Source organism: Salvelinus alpinus, chromosome 8, assembly GCF_045679555.1.
Source record: "Salvelinus alpinus chromosome 8, SLU_Salpinus.1, whole genome shotgun sequence".
NCBI classification, from domain to species: domain Eukaryota; kingdom Metazoa; phylum Chordata; class Actinopteri; order Salmoniformes; family Salmonidae; genus Salvelinus; species Salvelinus alpinus.
This window is the reverse complement of record NC_092093.1, coordinates 31,975,666-31,997,667: the sequence shown is the minus strand read 5'-3', so window position 1 is coordinate 31,997,667 and position 22,002 is coordinate 31,975,666. Positions and strand designations below refer to the sequence as shown.

The 22,002-nt window shown below is 43.7% G+C and overlaps 1 protein-coding gene across 2 annotated transcripts; it reads left to right on the top strand.

Annotated features, from left to right (window-relative positions):
* The first annotated feature begins 1,752 nt into the window (after positions 1-1,752).
* Positions 1,753-21,845, top strand: LOC139582957 (E3 ubiquitin-protein ligase TRIM9-like). 2 transcript variants are annotated; one of them, XM_071413482.1, is made up of 11 exons: positions 1,753-2,596; positions 8,368-8,463; positions 9,183-9,305; positions 11,679-11,789; positions 13,051-13,204; positions 13,937-14,005; positions 14,247-14,407; positions 14,782-14,920; positions 16,145-16,448; positions 18,470-18,632; positions 18,915-21,845. In XM_071413482.1, exons 1-11 carry the CDS (start codon positions 1,838-1,840, stop codon positions 18,963-18,965), a joined length of 2,130 nt encoding a protein of 709 aa, XP_071269583.1. In that variant the 5' UTR covers positions 1,753-1,837; the 3' UTR covers positions 18,966-21,845. The 2 variants fall into 2 exon arrangements, with proteins under 2 accessions (XP_071269583.1, XP_071269582.1); XM_071413481.1 differs by lacking the exon at positions 13,937-14,005.
* The last annotated feature ends 157 nt before the right edge of the window (positions 21,846-22,002 follow it).

Below are 22,002 nucleotides of genomic sequence, written 5' to 3'. Positions count from 1 at the left end.
CTTTCCACTAGATGTTGGAACATTGTTGCGGGGACTTGCTTCCATTCAGACACAAGAGTACTAGTGAGTTCGGCTACTGATGTTGGACGATTAGGCCTGGCTTGCAGTCGGAGTTCCAATTCATCCCAAAGGTGTTCGATGGGGTTGAGTTCAGGGCTCTTTGCAGGCCAGTCAAGTTCTTCCACACCAATCTCGACAAACCATTTCTGTTTGGACTTCGCTTTGAGCATGGGGGCATTGTCATGCTGAAACAGGAAAGGGTCTTCACCAAACACTTGCACAGAATCGTCTAGAATGTAATTGTATGCTGTAGCATTAAGATTTCCCTTCACTGGAAGTAAGGGACCCTAACCTTAAAAAACAGTCCCAGACCATTATTCCTCATCCACCACACTTTACAGTTGGCACTATGCATTGGGGCAGGCAGCGTTCTCCTGGCATCTGCCAAACCCATATTCGTCCATTGGACTGCCAGATGGTGAAGCCTGATTCATCACTCCAGAGAACGTGTTTCCACTGCTTGTGAGCGGCTGCTCGGACAGTTCTTGTGCTGACGTTGCTTCCAGAGGCAGTTTGGAACTCGGGAGTGAGTGTTGCAATGGAGAACAGACTATTTTTATGTGGTACGCGCTTCAGCACTCAGTGGTCCCATTCTGTGAGCTTGTGTGTCCTACCACCTTGCGGCTGAGCCGTTGTCTCTCCTAGATGTTTCCATTTCACAATAACAGCACTTACAGTTGCCCGGTGCAGCTCTAGCAGGGCAGAAATTGGACGAACTGACTTGTTGGAAAGGTGACATCCTATGATGGTGCCACGTTGAAAGTCACTGAGCTCTTCACTAAGGCCATTCTTGTCACGTCCTGACCTTAGAGAGTCTTTTTATGTCTCTATTTGGTTTGGTCAGGGTGTGATTTGGGGTGGGCATTCTATGTTTTTGTTTTCTATGATTTTGTATTTCTATGTTTTGGCCGGGTATGGTTCTCAATCAGGGACAGCTATCTATCGTTGTCTCTGATTGGGAACCATACTTAGGTATCCCTTTCCCTCCTTTCAGTGTGGGAAGTTGTCTTTGTTTGTGGCACTATAGCCTTAAGCTTCACGGTTGTTTTTGTATTGTTTATTGTTTTTGTCGGCGTCATCCTAAATAAAAGGAATATGTACGCTCACCACGCTGCGCTTTGGTCTACTTCTTACGACGGCCGTGACAATTCCACTGCCAAATTTTGTCTATGGAGATTGCATGACCTGTGCTCGATTTTATACACCTATCAGCAACGGGTGTGGTTGAAATAGCCAAATCCACTAATTTGAAGGGGTGTCCTCATACTTTTGCATATATAGTGTAGTTCTGTCCGTATGTATGTCAGTGAGAAAAGGGAAACGTTCTGGGAAAATTGGCAATTTTATTAATTCAGAACATGCATCTTGAATTTCATTAAAAGATTAGGTTGAAACTCTAAATAAAATAAAATCGCCACCAACATATGCATTGCACATTCAATAGCCTCGGAAATGTGCAGGGCAGGTGCCACTGCTACCCTTTGGGTTAGATACTGGTTAATAACAGATTTATCACCAAGGTGTGACTTGGTTCCACAATACTTTTCACGGCTGCTCACTTGGATTACGGGTCTTGTAGTTTTTTGTTCAAAGTGAACTTGTTATTGTGGAGATGCGTTTTCAGAACCCATCCACTCGGACTACAACGCCAACAACCCCCCCTCGCGCGCGCCTGCGTAAACCAGTCGAGGGAGCTGTTCGTGTCATATAGTGCTGGTCTGTTTTCATTGATCGCTGCTCTTGTGTACTGTGTGAGGAGCGTTTTATAGAAGACACGATGGATGAAGAATTAAAATGCCCCGTTTGCGGCTCTCTTTTCAAGGATCCTATTCTTTTACCTTGCTCACACAATGTGTGTTTGGCGTGTGCCCGAAATATCATTGTACAGACCCCAGAAGGCGAAACACCTCCGCAAAACCGTGCCTCCGGGAACTCGGACTACGATTATTTGGATATGGACAAAATGAGCATGTATAGTGAAACGGACAGCGGCTATGGATCATACACGCCGTGCCTCAAGTCTCCAAATGGGATACGGGTGTTTCCTCCGACTCTGGTGCACCGCCACTGCTCCATAACGTGTCCTCTCTGTCACCGTAGTGTCTCTCTGGATGAGCGGGGACTGAGGGGCTTCCCACGTAACTGGCTACTGGAGGCGATCGTGTCTCGTTATCAGCAGAGCCGCTCTGCCAACGTGAAATGTCAGCTGTGTGACCGCAACCCTGTCGATGCCACTGTGATGTGCGAACAGTGCGACGTGTTTTACTGCACACCATGCCAGCAGCGATGCCACCCTTCCCGTGGACCGCTGGCCAAACATCGATTACTGCCACCGACCCAATCGCCCGCGGCTGGAAGCCAGCAGATGCCCGCCGGCACCATACGCAAACAAGGAACGTGTGCAGACCATGACATGGAGAACTTTAGCATGTACTGCGTCAACTGCAAGACTCCAGTGTGTATGAAGTGTCTTGAGGGTGGCAAGCACGGGAGTCATGATTTAAAACCTTTAGCTGCCATGTGGAAACAGCACAAGGTAAGGATGAAGGCGGTGGGGATGGCCTTGGCCAGCATCATAATAAGCTGCTCTGCAGCATCACATCATCACATGTCATCAGTGCCATTTAAATCACTCCAACTGAGTGCATCAGTGGTAGCCTTTACTTACAGTAACCAGGCAGCAACACTGTATAGCCTAATCACAGAGAAAGAAAACAAATCCGCCCAATAGCCTGACTCACCAGTGTCAGGTCACTGTTCTCCAGTTTCTATCCCAGATTGTTCCTGCCAACAGCTCTGGGTTTGCCATTTGAATTTGCGAATATGCCCCATGGTTTCCTCAGCGCCCACTACATGGTGAAGAGGCATAGGATGCCTATAGGCAGACTAACACTTTGATAGATAGTAGAGATGCACATTGATCTATCACACCCAAATTCACCAATTAAATTGGGTCACTAATTGTAGATTTTGTGTGATTTGGAGAGTTCTGCGGTATTCTTCCCATCAAACAGCATGCTTCCTTCCCACTCACTGATAAGGGTTGTTATGAATACAGTTCACCTTTATCACACTAGCCTACTGTCCCACAAATGGACCATGAAAATCACATACTGTAAGTGTGAAGCGGTGTTTATAAGTGATGAGCCCTATAAATACCAAATGCAGAAGTGCTTAGTTAATATATTTCCTGGAGTTGAGTGAGATCGAATACACTCCAGCATGCTGTCCATTTTGTGCTGTATTTTATGGCCAACAATCTGTATTGACAAGAATGGGATGGTCAAGTGAGCTCTGCTCAGGTTGGAGGGAGTGTGTGTGTGTGAGAGAGGGAGAGAGAGAGGGAGAGAGAGAGAGGGAGGGAGAGAGGGAGGGAGAGATGGAGGGAGACATTAGGTGATGAAAAGGACATGAATGTATTGGCCTACTATTATGGCAAATTATCTCTGAGTCCTCTTGAAGCTACACTATCCCTCTTCACTGTAGATGTTGGTTTGGGTCTACTCTGCATGCCTCCCCTTGAATGATTCTACTGCACCAGGCAGCTATCTATGTCATTTGGATTGGATTTTGTTGTGACACTGGGGACTAATACAAACCTATTACTCACATTCCTTCCCATCCACAGCTCCAGATCCACCCTCAAGCTCTGACATGCTTTCCTATCAACTGTCCTCTTCTAGGAGCTGACAGAAAACTCAGTTGAACAGATTCAACAACCAGTCTGTTAGTTAGGGTAGGAGGGCTTGGAGATTGCAGTGTTGAAAGGAGAGAGAGAGAGAGAGAACGGCTACTCCTCCGAGGATTGTTTTATGACCACAGATAGATTGTGTCTCAGAGGCAATTGTCATCCTCCATGCTGCAGAGATCCTGATAATGGTACTGATAATTGAGACGCCTGTGTGTGCTGACCCACGTCCACAGGGAATGAGAGCCCCCATTCGTTTTTTGCTGGACCTTCAGTAGTCAATCTTATATTCCTCCTTGGATGCTTTTACAAACATTTGAAAGTAATGTCAAGTTGTGTTTATGTTATTTACAGTATGTCAAATGGAACAAACGGAAAACAAGGGACTGCCTTAGGGTATCAATGACATTTGTCTCCCCTTTAACAGTGGCAGTGTGAGTGAGTGACAAAAATGCTTGCTGGGAATACATCATGAATATGTATTTACTAGCAGATAAGCCTCAGATAAGGGATTGGATGAAAAGTCACGGTAGTGAAGTTTCCTATGGATGTCCTGTGGGCAGCCAAGCAGAAACACCCAGATTCAGTGTATAGTATATTTAAAGCCCCCACACATTGGTACCAAACTCTGCACATGTGTACACAAGGCCAGGGCATTGCTCACCAGGCTGCAGCAGGCATGAGCAATTGGGCCCTGCCAAGTCCAGTGAAGGGCCCAACCGACTACTACTGAGCAATTAACCGAAATGTCAGTATTTAAAAAAATGTTTTAACAACTTATTGACCGACATCAGTAAAGAGACAGAAGATGATTAAGAGTGATAGAGAGCAGTTGCTTCGCGACCTACTGTATCTCTACCTGAAAATACACAAGTGATTGATAGTTGGTATTCAGCAGTCATAAAAGTATGCCTTATTTACTTTGAAGAACTTCTAAAATAGTGATTTTGTCAGACAGCACAGGCAGCAGCGCTATAGAGATCAGATGATGACATGGAATGAAATAATAAAGTCATCAAATAAAACAAATGTAATATACACAACAACAGAAGTAAAGTCATGTGAATAGATGATGGTTAATAAGTGATAAGCAGTAAATGGGCAGTCTCTACCATCACGGAATTGGATTAAATGTTGTATTCTGTGTTGTTACAGCATTCAACCCACATAATGCATAGTGCATTTAATGTAAAAAATTTTCTATTGAATCCGAAATTGAAAAAACTTTATTATTTTTTAAATTATAATACCGAAACCGAACTGACCTCAAAAAGCACTAATCACTCAGCACTACAACTGACTCAGGTCCTTTAGTTTTGTCCTGAATTCCCAAATACTGCACATTATACATGACCACAAAGAACCTTTTAGGAGATGAAAGAAACCATGGTTCCTCTCTTTTCAATTCCGCATTTTGTGAAATGGGGTTGTTATCTTGTCAATAAGAGAAAGGATGACATATTGGGAAGGCCTACATTTGAACTACATCAACCTAATTATGGACCAATGTCATAGTCATGGATAGAATCTGATCAACGCATTTGTAGAGTACTATTGGATAATGGAGGATGGGGCTACATTCCAGTGCGGTTAGGTGGATAAGAATAGATACAGAAGTCTTTGGTTTTGACCATTGAAAGAGATTCATATAGGAGAGGATGCCCCCAGCTTGTACAGTACAGTACAGTACAGGAAAGGGCTAGCCAAGTAAGAGCACAGAGTCTGGCCGGGTCAGCTGGCTGATTCAGATGGTACTGTAGCTAATGTAGCTAATGGTACTGTAGCTAATGACGGGTTGTTCTGCTACCTCAGGCATACAGAGCCCCTCTCCCAGACCCTGCAACGGCATTGGCTCCAGAATGTAGGTTAAGTACAGTGCAGTATCTCCCATCCCATTGAATATATGTGCTGTGCATTACTCTAGCTGTACAGTACCCAGTGCACAAGACTTGGTCCATGTTGTGTTGAATAAATGTTTGGTGATGGGGTAGCCAGGCATAAAAGATGAGTATACTATATGTGTGCAACTACTGTAACCAAAGGCATAGAAACAGGAGAATCATTTTGAGCTATTTTTAGAGGCAAGAATGAGTGCTTGGACAAGACCTTTGTGTAGTGCTTTGTGCGCATACCTCAAGGGTTACCATGGATACATGGAGGCAAGTTACCAGACTGTTGCTGAAAATGAGGCCTAATGGATAACATGACTCTACCTTTTGAAATGTATGTAACGAGCTTTACAATATGTGATATCTCAAATAGATGTTATACTTTGCGTTTATCAATGATTGTAACACTGTCACTTAGTATGAAAAAAGAAATAATTAATTATTCCTTGCAAATGTAATTTGTACTGGTTTTTAATATCATGAAATGTGTCCATATTCTGCATATTCATACACGCAATATATTAATGTAGCAAATCCTATCAATATTTGATCAATTGTTAAGGCAATATTACTTTTACTACATTTTCGATTGAATCATCCTCTGGAGATGTTCCTAAACTGGTAAATATTGTGTGTGCTCTGATTTAATGCTTTATTTGGGTTGTTCTTAATTTGCCTGGCAGCGTGTGCAATCTCTCTGATGCTATGCTTCAAATGAAACAAGAGGCTTGGTGTAGCAGGACTGTACTGGCTGTACTGGCTGTGCTGGTCTGTGATGGGGCTGTGCTGGCCATGCTGTGCTGGTCTGTGATGGGGCTGTGCTGGCCATGCTGTGCTGGTCTGTGATGGGGCTGTGCTGGCCATGCTGGGCTGGTCTGTGATGGGGCTGTGCTGGCCATGCTGTGCTGGTCTGTGATGGGGCTGTGCTGGCCATGCTGGGCTGTGATGGCTGTTGTGGCCATGTTGTAAAATATCAGTGGTGGAGCAGTGTGCCACACGGCCAGAGGATTTGTGTGAGGCTGAGCCGGGGAGGGAGATTGGTTCTGCTCTCATCCAGATGTGGAGCGCTAATGACACAGCTGCTGAGTGAGGGAGGAGAGGACGGAGGAGATGGAGGAAAAAGAGGGGAAAGAGAAAGAGGTGGAGGCGGTGGGGCTTCCTGAATATGACCCAGTCCTCCTGGCGTGTCCCTGAGGACCCATTTGGAATCAAGGTCAACACCGCAGATCAACACTGCAGCTATGTATTGTCTTACTCCGATCCCCAAACACTGCGTTAGAAATTGATAACACACCTTCCCCCCTACTTGAAACCCTCTGCTCTTGAATGTCACGCACATTACTTAAGTGTTCTCTCTCCGATGACTTTACTGAGGCTCCTTCAGAGGAAGAATGCTGCTGACAGGAAAAAGGATGCCTCTTCCTATTTGTCTGGAGGAAATACATTTACAATGAAGGGTACTTTTTAAAATGAGTCATTTAAATAGAGCCTCACCTTTCATCTTATGACCCTTCCCACTGACCACACACGGGTTGAATCAACGCTTTTTTCACGTCATTTCAACGAAGTTGCGTCGAACCAACGTGGAATAGACGTTGAATTGACGACTCTGCCCAGTGGGATATTACTCTAACAGGTTTCTCCTGCTATAACTGACCTGTCATCCTTAGTGACAGGGAAGGGGCTGGTGCTGTATTCCACCACCACTAATGAGGTCATTGCCAGTTCTGAGCCACACGAGGGCAGCATCCCGATCCTAATTACACTGAAGTTTAATATTAGCTCATAAAGAATAACTACATCTTACAAGGGGGGCTCATGACAAGACTGATAAAACCTTGACGATATGGGTCCCTTGATAATGTTTTCATGTTAAGCAGTAGCATCCTTCTGGTCCATATTGAATCAAACTCTCACATTATACACTGTTAGGATAAACGAGCACAACCCAGTGAAAGGACATGAATTGGTGATATGCAGGAGGTTGTCAAGTGACAGGCTCTCTCCCCATAGGAGGGCCACCAGCCCCCTCCCCCTGACCCCTTGAGGTCACCCTGACACAGTGTCACAGAGAGAAAAAGGGCTGAGCCGATAAACACTGGGCCGGCCCCCTTGTCTTGTCTGGAGCTGTGGCTGGGGCCCTGGTGGAAAGAAACCACACAGGGGAGCGGAATCACTCATCCCCTTGTTAGCGGCGCGGACAGACAGCTTGCTGGGCCAGATGGCACATGAATGAACCGTGGAGGGCTGGCTTGATTTGTGTCCCTCCTGAACCCGACGCACGCAGCCCATAGAGGCCCAGCCCCAGAGAAGCCCTGACTGAGACTGATAGAGAAACCCAGAGGAATAGGGGCAGGTGGGAGGAGCGGGAGGGAGGTGGGAAGAGGGAGGTGTGGATCCGGGCCAGATTGATCACAGCAGGGTTGGTGTACACCATGATTACCCTTCACTCATGGTCCATGAGCCTCAGCTCAGAGCAGATCTACTGAAAGGTTTGACCTCTAAACATGGTTTTGAGGCCCTCGTTTGAATTTGTAATCTCCTTGATTACTATGACCTCAGAGGTCGTTGCTGTGTGGTTGGGCTTAAGTACGGGGTTAATTAGTATAAATTACTGCCCATACTGTATATTTCTGGGACAATTGGCTTTAATCATAACATGTTAGAGAAGTGACATGGAGAGTGTTTTGATTAGTTTTGGATTAATAATTGCCAGTTTTTCATTCACAGTGTCAACTCTCCCAAGCTTTGAATGGTGTGTCAGATAAAGCCAAGGATGCCAAGGAATTCCTGATGCAGTTGAAGAACATGCTTCAGCAGATACAGGTAACATTCTCTTTTTGATTACGTGTCTGGTAGATCAAATGAGAATATCAACATGTATAGAAATATCAATTTAACCTGTTTTCCCCATAACCTACTTACCTGTGCCTGTCAGCTTTAACGAAATACTAAAAAGAAAGAGGAAGGATGCTCCAGAATCATACAATGTCACATTCTGGACTCTTTTTATTCTGCAACGAACACTGGCACTACATTTAAAGCACTTCTTATCGCCCGGTGGGAACAAAAGTATCTGTTTGTGACCACGCTAAGAGCAAAAGTAGGAAAGGGCTGCTGTGCACATGGACTGCCCCAGCCTATCACAGCTTTTATACACTTACTGCACTGCCATGTCTTATCAGTCGCAGCAATGCTGTGTATTAAGACTCTTATTCTGGGGTTGAGGGGATTGTATTTGAGTAAAATCCCAGCTCTGCTCAGCTCAGTAGAGTTAGAGTCTTTAACCATTTTCCTCATCCTTAAACTGAGGTGCAGAGTGTAGCTAGAATAGAATTCACTATCTCATCTGCGCTTAGGTAAATTATTGATATGCAGTAGTGATGATGGAAGATTTAGCAGCAATCACTGTGGTGTTATCATATGTAGTCCGCTAGTGTCCTTGCCCCCCCCCTGTCCCCCCTGTGCCTGGCCCTAGCACCCTGTACCTTCCTGTACCTCCCTGTTCTTTTATTGAGCGTTGTGTTGTGTTGTGTCCCTCGCAGGAGAACGGGGTGGAGTTCGAGGCCTGCTTGGTGGCTCAGTGTGACGCCCTGATTGAGGCTCTGACGAGGCAGAAAGCCAAGCTCCTCACCAAGGTCACCAAGGAGAGGGAGTACAAGCTCAAGGTGGGTCAGAAGGATGGACGCTGCGACGGCTAATGGATAACAACGTCATGTTGACTGCCCCAGACACTTCTTCCCAAGCTCAGATTGTATGTGCACCATTATCCTGGGGACAAGGTCATGTTGACTGTAACATACAGGTGGCAGGATTCAGATGGGCGGACAAACACAGCAGGGCCATGGTTTATTGATAACAATAATCACAGTACACTCTCTGCATCAGATATGTTAACCATACTTTGCATACTTAACACAGATGATCAATAGATACAAATGATTCATATTACAACCCTAAGTACCTCAGCTGGCAGCTCTTTCATGTCACAAAGGGTATCCAAGGTTGTGAACTTGTCTTGGCCCAGGTCGAGGTGCATCTGGACGCAGATTTCTGTCCTCTCTGCCTCCCTGTCCTCTCTTCTCCCCCTGAAGCCTCAGCGGAGGGCCTGGGCCTGCAGGCTGGCTGGTGTTAAGTTCTTAGTGGGTCACATGGATCCAAGCCCAGGCTCAATGTGCAGGCTTGGGGATTGGGGCTCCAGAGGACAGCTGTTGTGTTTAGCAGGGCTGAAGCTGAAGAGCAGCTAGGACTGTTGCAGCATCACACAGCAGAAAAAAGGTCTCTTCATTTCACTATGATGAAGGATGTCAAACTGATGTGTCCTTTTCAGAAGATTACAATGGGAAAATAAGAGCTTTTTGGAGTTTAGTACACTACCACATGGTAACGCCAGTAAAGAGTAATTGTCTTGACAGCATTCGGTATCAATACCATCTTATCTCCCACAGTATGGTGGAGATAGATGGTTGGTGATTAACTTGGATTTATGACATTTTTTAGGATCACCATTAGCCAATGCCAATGGCGACAGCTAGTCATACCGGGGTCTGACACAAAAGAAAAATACATTAAAGACAAAATCCAACTCACATACATTTAAGAACATGAACATGTAGTGTGCGTGTGTGTGTATCTATCAGTTACACATACATGTCAGTACATACACACAAAAAGTAGGTCACATGGGGAAAGGCGTTGTGAGGTGTTGCTTTATTAGTTTTTTTAAACCAGGTTTGCTGTTCACTAGTGAGATGGAAGGGAGTTACATGCAATCACGGCTCTGTATAATACTGTACGTTTCCTTGAATTTGTTCTGGACCTGGGGACTGTGAAAAGACGTCTGGTGGTGTGTGTGTCGGTGCTGTGTGTAAATTGACTATGCAAACAAAAGACATTATTGTTTCTTATTAAAAAAAGAAGCGATGCAGTCAGTCTTTCCTCAACTCTCAACCAAGAGATCCTGGATTGTCAGCTTTGTTTAATGAAATCCTTTTTTAGGAACAGTTGTGACCGTAATCTGTTGAGAATAACTACTTTATGTCATCTACAGGACAATGTTTTTTTTATCATGCAATCCCAACTGGAGGGCATTTGTTTCCCCCTGTTCAATAGTCTGGAGTGTTGTGTTTGTGTGCCGGTGAACGTCATTTTCTACTCTAATTAATTTCATCCGAGCCATTAATCTGTCAGCAGTATTTTTATCAGTGGTCTCTTTCGCCACACTACACATTCCCAGGGAGAGAGTCATTTTTGTGACTCGTGACAGTCTAGTCCAGGCATAATCCATAGACCGCTGGAGTGGCATTGTTTTAATGTTGCGTGATGTAAGGATTATATAGTAAATTCAATCTGAGTTGTTATATATGATTTGATTTACCTAAATGTATATTAATTATGATTTGATAGACATGACTGTCCTCTGGTCTGTTTATATTTTGGGGTTATTTTATTCTGTCTACCATTCAGGAATGTTCATTTTATGCTTATTTAATTTTTAATATTTTTCATGGATTTATTTAAATAATGAAACCGGTTGACAGGTTTATGAATATTGAATTAATGATAGGCTAATGGCCTGAATGTGTCAGTGGCTTAATCTAATTATTTCTTACATTAGTTTTGAATTCTAAGGCTTAATTTGATAGAGTGATTAAATACCTTCCAATTAATCAACCTTTTCTGACCTTTTCATTTATAATCTTATAAACACAAAAATCCATACTTTTTCACAGAAATGCAAAGATAAGTTAAACACATGAGCAAGTATAAGTGGTCTGCCCAAACAAAGGCTCATAAAATGTTGACAGTCCACTGAATTTCAATTAGCTGTGAATGAAGGGCTTTGACACCCACCCAAATCCATTTTCCCCAGTGCTTTGTGTTTAGCCAAAAGGAAAAACACGCGCGCGAGTGTGTGTGTGTGTATGTGTGTGTACGTGTGCATGTGTGTGTGTCTGTATGTGTGTGTGAAATGCCTGCCTAGTATTAATATTACATTAAAGGGTGCCCGTCTGTGTCCTCCTGGCTTCTCCTGTGTTCAGGTGGTGCGTGACCAGATCACACACTGCACTATGAAGCTGCGTCAGACCACGGGAATGATGGAGTACTGTCTGGAGGTGATCAAAGAGAACGACCCCAGTGGCTTCCTGCAGGTACAGTAGTGGTGTATGGATGAATGGGGCTAGAGCTCTGCTAGTAGACTGTATCATGTTTGAAGGTAAGACCCAGGTGCAGACAATGTCGAAGTAACAAAAGTTTATTAATTCGAACACGGGCAGGCAAAGTTACAAGACGGCAGGCAGGCTCGGGGTCAGGCAGAGGTCGGTAATCCAGAGTAGTGGGGCAAAGGTACAGAAGGGCAGGCAGGCTCAGGGTCAGGGCAGGCAGAAAGGACAAAACTGGGAAAAGTAGAAAACAGGAATATAGACAAGGCAGGAGCAAGGGGGAAACCGCTGGTAGGTTAGAAGAACAAAACGGGCGACACCTGGAGGGTGGAGACAATCACAAAGAGAGGTGAAACAGATCAGGGCGTGACAGGCTGTGGATGAGGCTAGCCTGCTTGCCTCACACAGAGGAGACTTCCCTCACATTCCCCTCAGATGTCCTTGTTTCCTACTGCTAAATGCTAAGGCCAACAACTATTTTCCCCAAATATTTTTCCTAAAACGGGTTGAAAACAAATAATTTAAAGATCATTAGAAAACTCTAGCCATAAAAATTCTTAACATCAAGACCTTTGAAAGAACCGCTTATATATTTTACTATACTAATAAATATTGATTCAGAGTGTATATGATAAGCTTGTAGCAAGATGTTGATTAAAATGTGTTGTTGGCTAAATGTGAATGAAGATATTGATACTTAATAGGTAATAAATAGGTCATCCCAAACCAATACTCGTTGACTTGCGCTGATAAAGGTTAACCTGATAATGGTTAACATTGATATGTGACACCCTTATCGAGTTAAACGTTGACTTGTCGTCTTCAGTTCCCCTTACCATTAGCTGGAAGCCATTGATTCTCCTCTTTTAAAAAAAAAGAACGGTCTGAATAAGACGAAATAGAGATGAAAGACTCTCTTCTGTAAATTGGTGCTTCCCTCCCCCCTTGAAATGTTTATGACGATATTGATTGTACAGTTTCTTATAACCCCTGAACAAAATCTGTGCTCTGTATCATAAAAGCTTATATAAATCCTTACAAAAGCTGGTAACCTACAGGGTTGGCTATACCTTAATGCAGCACATTTCCAGCTGGCATTTTTCAAGAAGCACAAAGCCTCAGAGACACCATAAAAAGTCTGTTAAAACCATGTTGCACTTTGTAATAGTATATTACACTGTAGCTGAACCTTTTATTGGAGTTGTAGCTGGTTTGAAGCGGTTCTCCCCTGCTGTGTGTCTCTATGTAGATCTCAGATGCGCTGATCAAACGTGTGACGTCGTCTCAGGACCAGTGGGTCAAAGGGGCTTTGGAGCCCAAGGTGGGCCCTGAGTTTGACCTGACCCTGAACACAGACCCCCTGCTGCAGACCATACTACAGCTGGACTTTGTCCAGAGCAAAGGTAACCAATATGTGTTCATTTCTAAGTCATATTCATATACTTGCTACTGTTTGCGTAGTGTGAGTCTATTCGTACACATTTTCATACAGTATATTGTTACATTGTTAGATAGTCTTGCAGTGGACTCATCTTTCAAGTGTGCCTGTAATGTATTTTTGTATGGCTGTTCAGCAGTTAAGTAGACACACTTGTCTCTTGTGATATGCATCACCTGTACTCATTCTGTGCTTTATAGTTTGGTGAAGTGGTAGAAATGCTTTAGCAAAACTGACCAAAAAGGTCTCCATGTTTCACACTCCAAATGCTTAGTTGATGTGAGCAAGTTCAATATTCTGAGTATCTGATTCAAACATACTATGTGTCCACAGCAATTTTTTCATTAGTCTATTTAAATATTGTGCTTGACTAAACCTGAGGAAGATTTATAGTGCACAGTATATCCCCTGGCAATGTCCTAGAATACCATGATATATTTTTCATATAAATAGGATGTATTTCATTTCGCTCCAACACTTTTCCATATCTGTCTACTGAAGCAGACACGATTTTCCCATACACAGTTACCAACTTAGTCTGCTCCAAATACAACGTCATATAAAACCAAATGAGATTTGAAACCATGGGAAATGTAACCAGCATTCCCCTGAGAAAGCACAGTAGTTGATCAGTTCCACTATGTTGCAAACTAAGTCAAGCACCACACATCAACCCATGTCCAATATCATGTTTCAGATATTCAGGAGACTCCATTATTGAAACAAATGCATGCAGGTGGATTGAAAGAGACGGAGAGCGCAGGAGGTATTTCAGAGTTGCTATATGATCATCCAAATCCCCTTTTCCTCCTTGAGACCTGCCAGCCCACACCAGCCCACCACGTTAAGGGGATAGAGTGCTCTCCTCCCATGCATGTTTTACCGCACTCTTCCCTTACAATATTCTCACCTGCCTGACAACAACAACAACTATCAACCACAACCAATCCATGCAGAGATAGATGTTAACTCCTCTGTGATGTTCCTGCCATCCGTTTCTATTCAAGTGGAGTCTGCCACGGTGCCCCCGGCCCCCCTGCTGCAGCTGGAGAAGTGCTGCACCCGCAACAACAGTGCCACCCTGGCCTGGAGGGTCACTGTGCCCCCTAGCAACCCCATCGAAGGCTACATCCTGGAGCTCGACGACGGCAACGGGGGTCAATACAGGGTCAGATAATCCTTCACTTCACACATTAGAGAACGTGTCATCATGTCCGACGCTCCATGTAGTCTGACACTAGGATGGAGCACTTCACGCTCGGGTGTTTTAACAGTAGATTAAGTCAAAGAATGTAAACGTTTGATGCTCATTATGCAATGAAAGGTTTGCATGAGCTGTGTTTTATTTAGCCAGGCACATTTCAATATGCGTAATACAGTTCCACTGTAATTCTATGTGCAGTAGGGTGTCCTACCCGTTTCCTATAGATAACAGTTGTCGCTTCTGCCACGTATTTTATTATTCATAGTGCACATGCTGCAGTCAGAGCTCTAACTAACGCCAGATGGTCCTGTGCTGTACTGTATGTCTCTGTGTCCCAGGAGGTGTATGTAGGGAAGGAGACCGTGTGCACTGTGGACGGCCTCCACTTCAACAGCTCCTACAACGCCAGAGTCAAGGCCTACAACTCCACCGGGGTGGGGCCCTATAGCAAGACTGTGGTGCTGAAGACATCTGATGGTGGGTGTTCTGTATTCTGTCACTTTGTGTTGACCTAACTGTAGACATGAAAGGGAAGGAAGAGAAGAACCCCCCGCCCCATCCAACTGGGGACCAGGGGACACCAGGCTTAATTAGTGCCCGGGGTACAGAATGATACTCTTTATTCACCGCTCCTGAGCCGAGCTAGTCCTCTGGGACATCCAGGCCTGCTGTTTGCCGACAAAGCCTCGCCCTCCCATCAACGCTCTTGTTTGTGTCCTTAACTACGGAGTTCTATTCCACAGCAATGGTGGATTAGAACTGGTGACTGGTGCAATCTGTCACTGTCCTGGCTGGGTGTGGTGGTACTAGTCAGCTCTGGGCCCCCAGAAACCTCCAGGTTTAGAGCAGTAAACACCATGCCAGAGCCAGAGCTGAAGGAGCTCCACTAAAGAGATGTCCAGTTCTGATATAGGGCTGACAGACTGTGGAAGTGGTCTCGCAGTTTAGCAAAGTATCACAGCGACAGAGTGCCAGACTGTGATTACTCTAGCCTGCCAGCTGTCAACGCATTGCCGTGCTCTCCCCGTCCATCCCTCCACTCCCCATCCCAGCCTTGCACTCAATCAATGGCATAAACTGCCTATCCTCTCTCCCTCTCCTCCTTCTCCCTGTCCTCCCATTACTGGGATGGGGAGTGGAGGGATGGACAGGGAGAGGGAGAGAGGATAGGTTGTTGATGCCATTGATTGAGCTGACAGAGCAGCGGGACAAGGAGAGAATTTAGACTGAGCAGAGTACAGGCGGCTCCAGCTCTGGCTCTGCCAGCTGCAATAACAATGGATCTCTGCATGTGGAGGCCTTAGTGAGTGCCTGTCGTGTGCCAGTTAACTGTTTATTCTAACATAGCAGTGCCTCTTTGAGGAATGGGGCTAATTAAGGCAATACACTGCAATGGTTTGACACAGCAGTGCCTTATGGGCAAGGAGCTGCTGAATGAAAATTAATCCAGTGCTTGACTTTTAAATGAGAAGTAGAATTTTTTTGTGGTGCTCTGTGAATATTTCATGTGTCATCTCACAGTATACAGCCCAGCATGGGGTCCTAGCTGACCGTGCCGTTCTATAATGGCATCATGTTTCATGCTCTTATGGGGCTCCATCCTCCAATGAGGTTCACTCAAGACAGCCATGCCCTAGAGACCTGGAAATGCTCTTATCTTGCCCTGACTCCTCCTACTGCTCTACTTTGTCTCTCCTGCAGTGGCCTGGTTCACCTTCGACCCCACCTCGGCTCACAGGGACATCATGTTGACCAATGAGAACCGTACAGTGAGCTGCAACAGCTACGATGACCGTGTGGTCCTGGGGACAGCCGCTTTCTCCAAGGGGGTCCATTACTGGGAGCTCAGGGTGGATCGCTATGACAACCACCCGGACCCTGCGTTCGGGGTGGCGAGGATCAACACGATGAAGGACATGATGCTGGGGAAGGATGATAAGGCCTGGGCCATGTACGTGGACAACAACCGCAGCTGGTTCATGCACAACAACTCCCACACCAACAGGTAGGTGGGACATCTCTGGGGAGGAAGGCTGACTCCTACTCCTCCGCAGCTTCAGAGTTTAGAAATAGCCATCATGTGCTTTGTGTGTCATGCTGTCAGGACTAAAACACGTACGCACTTACAATACTTGGCAGGCAGTATCAGACCTCAGGATAAGACCCAGTTGCAGACAGTTTGAAGTGACAAAAGTTTATTACAAAAACAGGGGGGCAGGCAAATGACAGGTCAAGGACAGGCAGAGGTCAGTAATCCAGAGCAGAGTCCGAAAGGTACAGAACAACAGGCAGGCTCAGGGTAGGCAGAGGTCAGTAATCCAGGGCAGTGTCACAAGGTACAGAACAGCAGGCAGGTTCAGGGCAGGCAGAATGGTCAAAACCAGGAAAACTAGAAAACAGGGACTAGAGCGAAAACAGGAGTACAGGAAAAACCGCTGGTAGGCTTGACGAGACAAGACGAACTGTCAACAGACAAACAGAGAACACAGGTATACATACACAGGGGGTAATGGGGGAAATGGGCGACACCTGGAGGGGGGTGGAGACAAGCACAAAGACAGGTGAAAGAGATCAGGGTGTGACAGGCAGTTAGTTGGAAATGGAAGAGATTATTCTCAGGGCAGTCCTCTTATGTTTTGTGAATATCCGTTTTGATTGAATTTTACACAGGGTAACATAGAGTAATATTATACATAGATTCAAAGACAAAGAGGCCACAGGCTTAGCAACCTACAGTAGCCCCAGGGACATGAATATCCAGAGCAGAATCCTCCTTCCTCGTTAAACCAATAATACAGTAGTAGTTACTATTTTCAGTCGCTGATTAAAGAGTTTCCCTGTTTTTGTCTTTCATAGCACATCATCTTTTTGTTTCTCCAACCTCATTATTTATCTTCCTGTCAGCTGTTACGTTGGAGCCTATCAACCACAATGACTCACTCATTTCCCTCATTAAAGTGCCAACGATACATGTACTGTATGTCAGGTAATCATCAAAGGCTGATCGTGCCGCAATCCTGCTTGTTTGTTTCTTTAGCCTAGCGGATTTCTCTGGAAGCCCCTGTAGAGCCCAGTTAGTGTCACGTTCTGACCTTAGTTCCTTTTTTATGTCTTTATTTTAGTTTGGTCAGGGCGTGAGTTGGGGTGGGCATTCTATGTTGTTTTTCTATGTTTTGTTCTGTACGTTATATTTCTATGTGTTTGGCCTAGTATGGTTCTCAATCAGAGGCAGGTGTCGATCGTTGTCTCTGATTGAGAATCATACTTAGGTAGCCTGTTTTCCCACTATGGGTTGTGGGTAGTTATTTTCCGTTTCAGTGTTTGCACCATACGGGACTGTGTCGGTTTTCATTCTATTGTTCATTTTGTATTCATTTTTGATTAAATTATATTATGGATACGTACCACGCTGCATTTTGGTCCTCCTCTCCTTCCACCAACGAAAGCCGTTACAGTTAGCTTTGTGACATAGCTGTTTGACTGGGGGCACACTTTCACACGTCCACCATTTTGTTGTTTGAGCTGCTCACTCTCAAAAACAAAAACACTGCTGGCTTTTGCGGTTTCCAATGAGTTGACTGGTTTGAGTGTAACTATTTACATACGGCTTTGCACTGCCAAAGTGTTTCAGATGTTTGGATATGGATGCGTTTATTGACTTAGTGCCTAAGGTTGTTTTCTTTATTCCATTGGAATGGAGAAAAGATATACACCCTGAAGGAGAAGCTTGGGAATGTTTTCATATATTTGTTGGACTACAAGTATTCCGAATATATTAGGGATTTACTGTACATCAATTCACACATAGCCTACATACAAACACGAAAGATTTAGCAATTAGGTCAAATCTAATGTCTTGAATAGAGAAAACAATTATCCGCTCAAAGCCATTTGCTCCAAACTGTATTTGGACTCATTGGGATCCCTCTACCCATCAGAGATCCCAGACCACTCTCAAAGGGCCTGTGTGATCTGTTTTGATATAGTACATTAGGCCTAGACTCTCTGTGTGTGTGTGTTCTGCAGGGCCGAGGGGGGAATCTCTAAGGGAGCCACTGTGGGCATCCTGCTGGATCTGAACAAGTACACTCTAACGTTCTTCATCAACAAAGAGCAGCATGGCCCCGTGGCCTTTGAGAACCTGGAGGGAGTCTTCATGCCTGCTGTCAGCATCAACAGAAATGTCCAGGTGAGCACTGATAGTCAGACAGAGCTGATTAGATTTCAGAAATTCATTCAGATAGTTTTGTCTCGAAATTCAAGGATTATCGGCTTATTTTATAAATGAAATTCATCTCCAGATTGAGGATATGCTAAACTACATAGGCTGTACACATATATATTTTTCAATTGTTACTAACCAGCAAATATACATCATGCTGAGTTAATGAGCTCTGTGGTTCAAATCCTGGACCTCGAGTCAGCAGTTTAATCTGTCATGATCTCATTTGGAACTGTTTGTCCTTCGCAGGTCACCCTACTAACAGGAATGGAGGTGCCAAAGAATATTAAGCAGCAGTAGCCTCCCAAGGTGTCTAGGCACAGTCCCACCAATGTTAACATGGATTCCTCCTGCTCCACCCCCCCCCCCTTAGTTCTACTATATATCTTATGCTGTTCAATGCCTATGATCAAATATCACCCTTAGAGGGAATCTTATATACAAGGGACTTTTGTACATCAATTATATTGTTTTTTATAATTTTCCAAGTCTTAATTTAATCTCAATCCGTACAATCAGATTCTGTGTTTACAGTCAAAATGCCACCGGGTGCTTTAATTAAGTGCATCTCTGAAACAAAATCCCATACTAGGGTAGAGTCATGAGATGCCCTACAGTACAATGTCTCTACTGTATTCATCTTCTTCTCTCAGGTTAGTTCATAGAGAGTTTGTATACTCCTATTTCTTTAGAGGAAACGGAACGTCAGCCTATCTAACTCATATATAGAGATTAATAGATTTTCTCAGACATATTATTGGTGATATACTGTATTGTCTTTTCAACTTTACAAAGCCTTGCCAGAGCTGGAGTAAATTCAGTTTCAATTCTGGTCAATTGAAAATGACGTATTGGGGATTTTATACCCTATAAATTCCATATCATGAAAATGAAATGGAATTCACCCCAGCCTCACTTTCAATAAGAGAGTAAAGGTGGTCAGATCAGTATAAAGGACAAATCAGTATAAGGGACAAATCAGAGGACAAACTGTATCTTATCAAACACAAAATTCTGTCGCTAGAGGACAAAACTTGGGTCGAAGTGAAGCCAAACCACTGTGACATTGAGATGTAACATTGCCATGTGTATGTTGTCAAACTATCTACATACAGCAGATAGTATCTTCTTTCAAAGTATTTATTGTTTAATGCATTGACTTTTACTACACTATTGAAATATTTATTAAGAGGGTGTATGCTCATGTGATGTTTGAATGAACAGGTATTGTTAAAGGTATTTTAAATCAGTTAAAAGTATTGTATTGACAGACCACCAGAGGGTCAAGTTTGCATGATATGTAAGGAAACTGTAAATACGACTGTCTCCCAAGCATGTATTCTAAGCTAACTAGTTAACTTAAAACTCTATCTGTATATAGTAAAACAATGCACAACAGTGCTATACGGAAGCCTTTCAAACAACCTATTACAGTACAATAACAGTTTGCCCCCTAGAGTTTGAGTTAGCATTACAGCATCAGATTAATTTCACCACAGTATATCGTTTATCTTTATGTGACACGTTAAATCATTTTATGGGGCTAAAGCATATTAACATGCCATGTCAGATGACAAAATGAATGAAGAGGGTTAAGCAGTGCATTTGTGATTTGTCAGAGGGAATCTTTATGGAATTGTAGATACTAGGCGGGCTTATTATCCCACATTTAGATTTGACCATGTCCTCATTATGTTTGAGTTCACGTACAGGTATATCATAAATCTGCATTAGATGCAGTTAGGAGTTTTGTATTATATTCTTTAATTATAATTTTGTGAACATCTTGATCTCTTTCTGCTACTAAAAGTGTTGCTTCAAAGTAATGTGCCCTTAATCCAAAATGGTAATATGTTTTTGGATTAAGGATACCAAAGCTATTGCCATTAGAAGAACATTCTGCTCAGAGTCTGTGTTGAAGCACTGTGGTACACTATTGGTGAAAATGATTTGTACTGCTTTCGCAATATTTTCTCTTTGTAAAAACACCAAATATAGTACTGGCATTTTTTAATAGTCTTTAAATCTAATATTGGGGTTATTTAGCTGTGTTAATGGTGTTTTCTGAACAGAACCATTGCCTTGTACATTAAACATGTTGATATGATGTAGAGCAGACTGTCTGATGAAACTAAAGTATGTCCATAGCTAAAACGTGGAGGTGACCATTCCCAGGGTAAATAAAATGGATGGGAAATGTACATGAAATGTTGACAGCTGTTAGGCTGGACTGATCATTGGCTAGAGCCATTTTGTATTCCAGCATGTATTGAGTTATTGGACCCCATTTTGGGTTAAGTGGACCCCATTTTGAGTTAAGTGTCTCCAAGTGAATGTTGTCAATTACAGAACCGTCCCTTTTATGAAGACATTCATATAAAACGGAATTAGTGCTTGTGACGGCAACTACAGTATAGGGAAGTGTGAGGTGTAACGAAACCCCAAAGGCAAACAAAATGGGGTCCATGTAGCCTCTCAGCAATCACTATGGAAATGGCACAAAAAAAACACTGCAGTTGCAGACCATAATATCAAAAGAACCTTAGTAGTAAATGCAGATAGTAGTTTATCCTCTCTAAGTGTTGTATATTAGTGTGTTTGGCATGGGTTTCCCCTCCCCAACATGGTAGCCTGCTTCTGAATGTGAACCCCCAAAAAAGAACCAAAAAATGGTGCTAGAAAGTCACTACTGTCAGATTACGTTTGCATTTGAATCTTTTTATTTTTCCCATGTTTACTGTACCCACCCTGACTATGGCATGTGGGGGGAGGAGATGTTGCAGTGTCTGTGGGGCATCTCTCTTCTAAAGGCAGGCACGCATCTCATGCCCTGGGGTGCCTGTTGCCCTCACTGCCACACTACCAGAGAACTAGGCCGGGTGCACCACCAAACCTCATGGGGAATGTCAACTGGTCCTTTAGGACACTGTGGCATCTATGTCCACAGTATGTGTCCACAAAAAGCTGTGCTTCTTTTTCTAGAATTCTGTTCATGTGTATGTTCTTTAGTTCTCATCTCTCCTACAATGTAAACGTTTTGTACTTCTAAGTGGTTTGTATATGAAATGCGTTGTACTTGGCATTGTTTTCATATTATACAGTGTAAAAGAAAAGCAAAAAGCAATGTATTTTTTTTCCTTTTTTAAAATTAATAAATGAGTAACTGTGATGGGATATGAATGTGCTCGTCAGTATCTTTTTCTGTAGTCTTCCTGGGGTTATGTTGATTGAGGCGTGGACATCAATTATCCAATCTGTATCTTCATATGAACTCTGCAAAACTCCTAGAAATGCAACAAAAATGCAACTCTTCATCACTGTTTTCAATTCTTCACAT

What these genes read in the sequence shown, in the direction of transcription:
- LOC139582957 (XM_071413482.1), top strand. Translation starts at nt 1,838, where the DNA reads ATGGATGAAGAATTAAAATGCCCCGTTTGCGGCTCTCTTTTCAAGGAT. An exon ending in ACATGCTTCAGCAGATACAG is followed by an intron (nt 8,464 to 9,182) that starts GTAACATTCTCT and finishes TGTCCCTCGCAG; the next exon opens with GAGAACGGGGTGGAGTTCGA. An exon ending in AGAGGGAGTACAAGCTCAAG is followed by an intron (nt 9,306 to 11,678) that starts GTGGGTCAGAAG and finishes TCCTGTGTTCAG; the next exon opens with GTGGTGCGTGACCAGATCAC.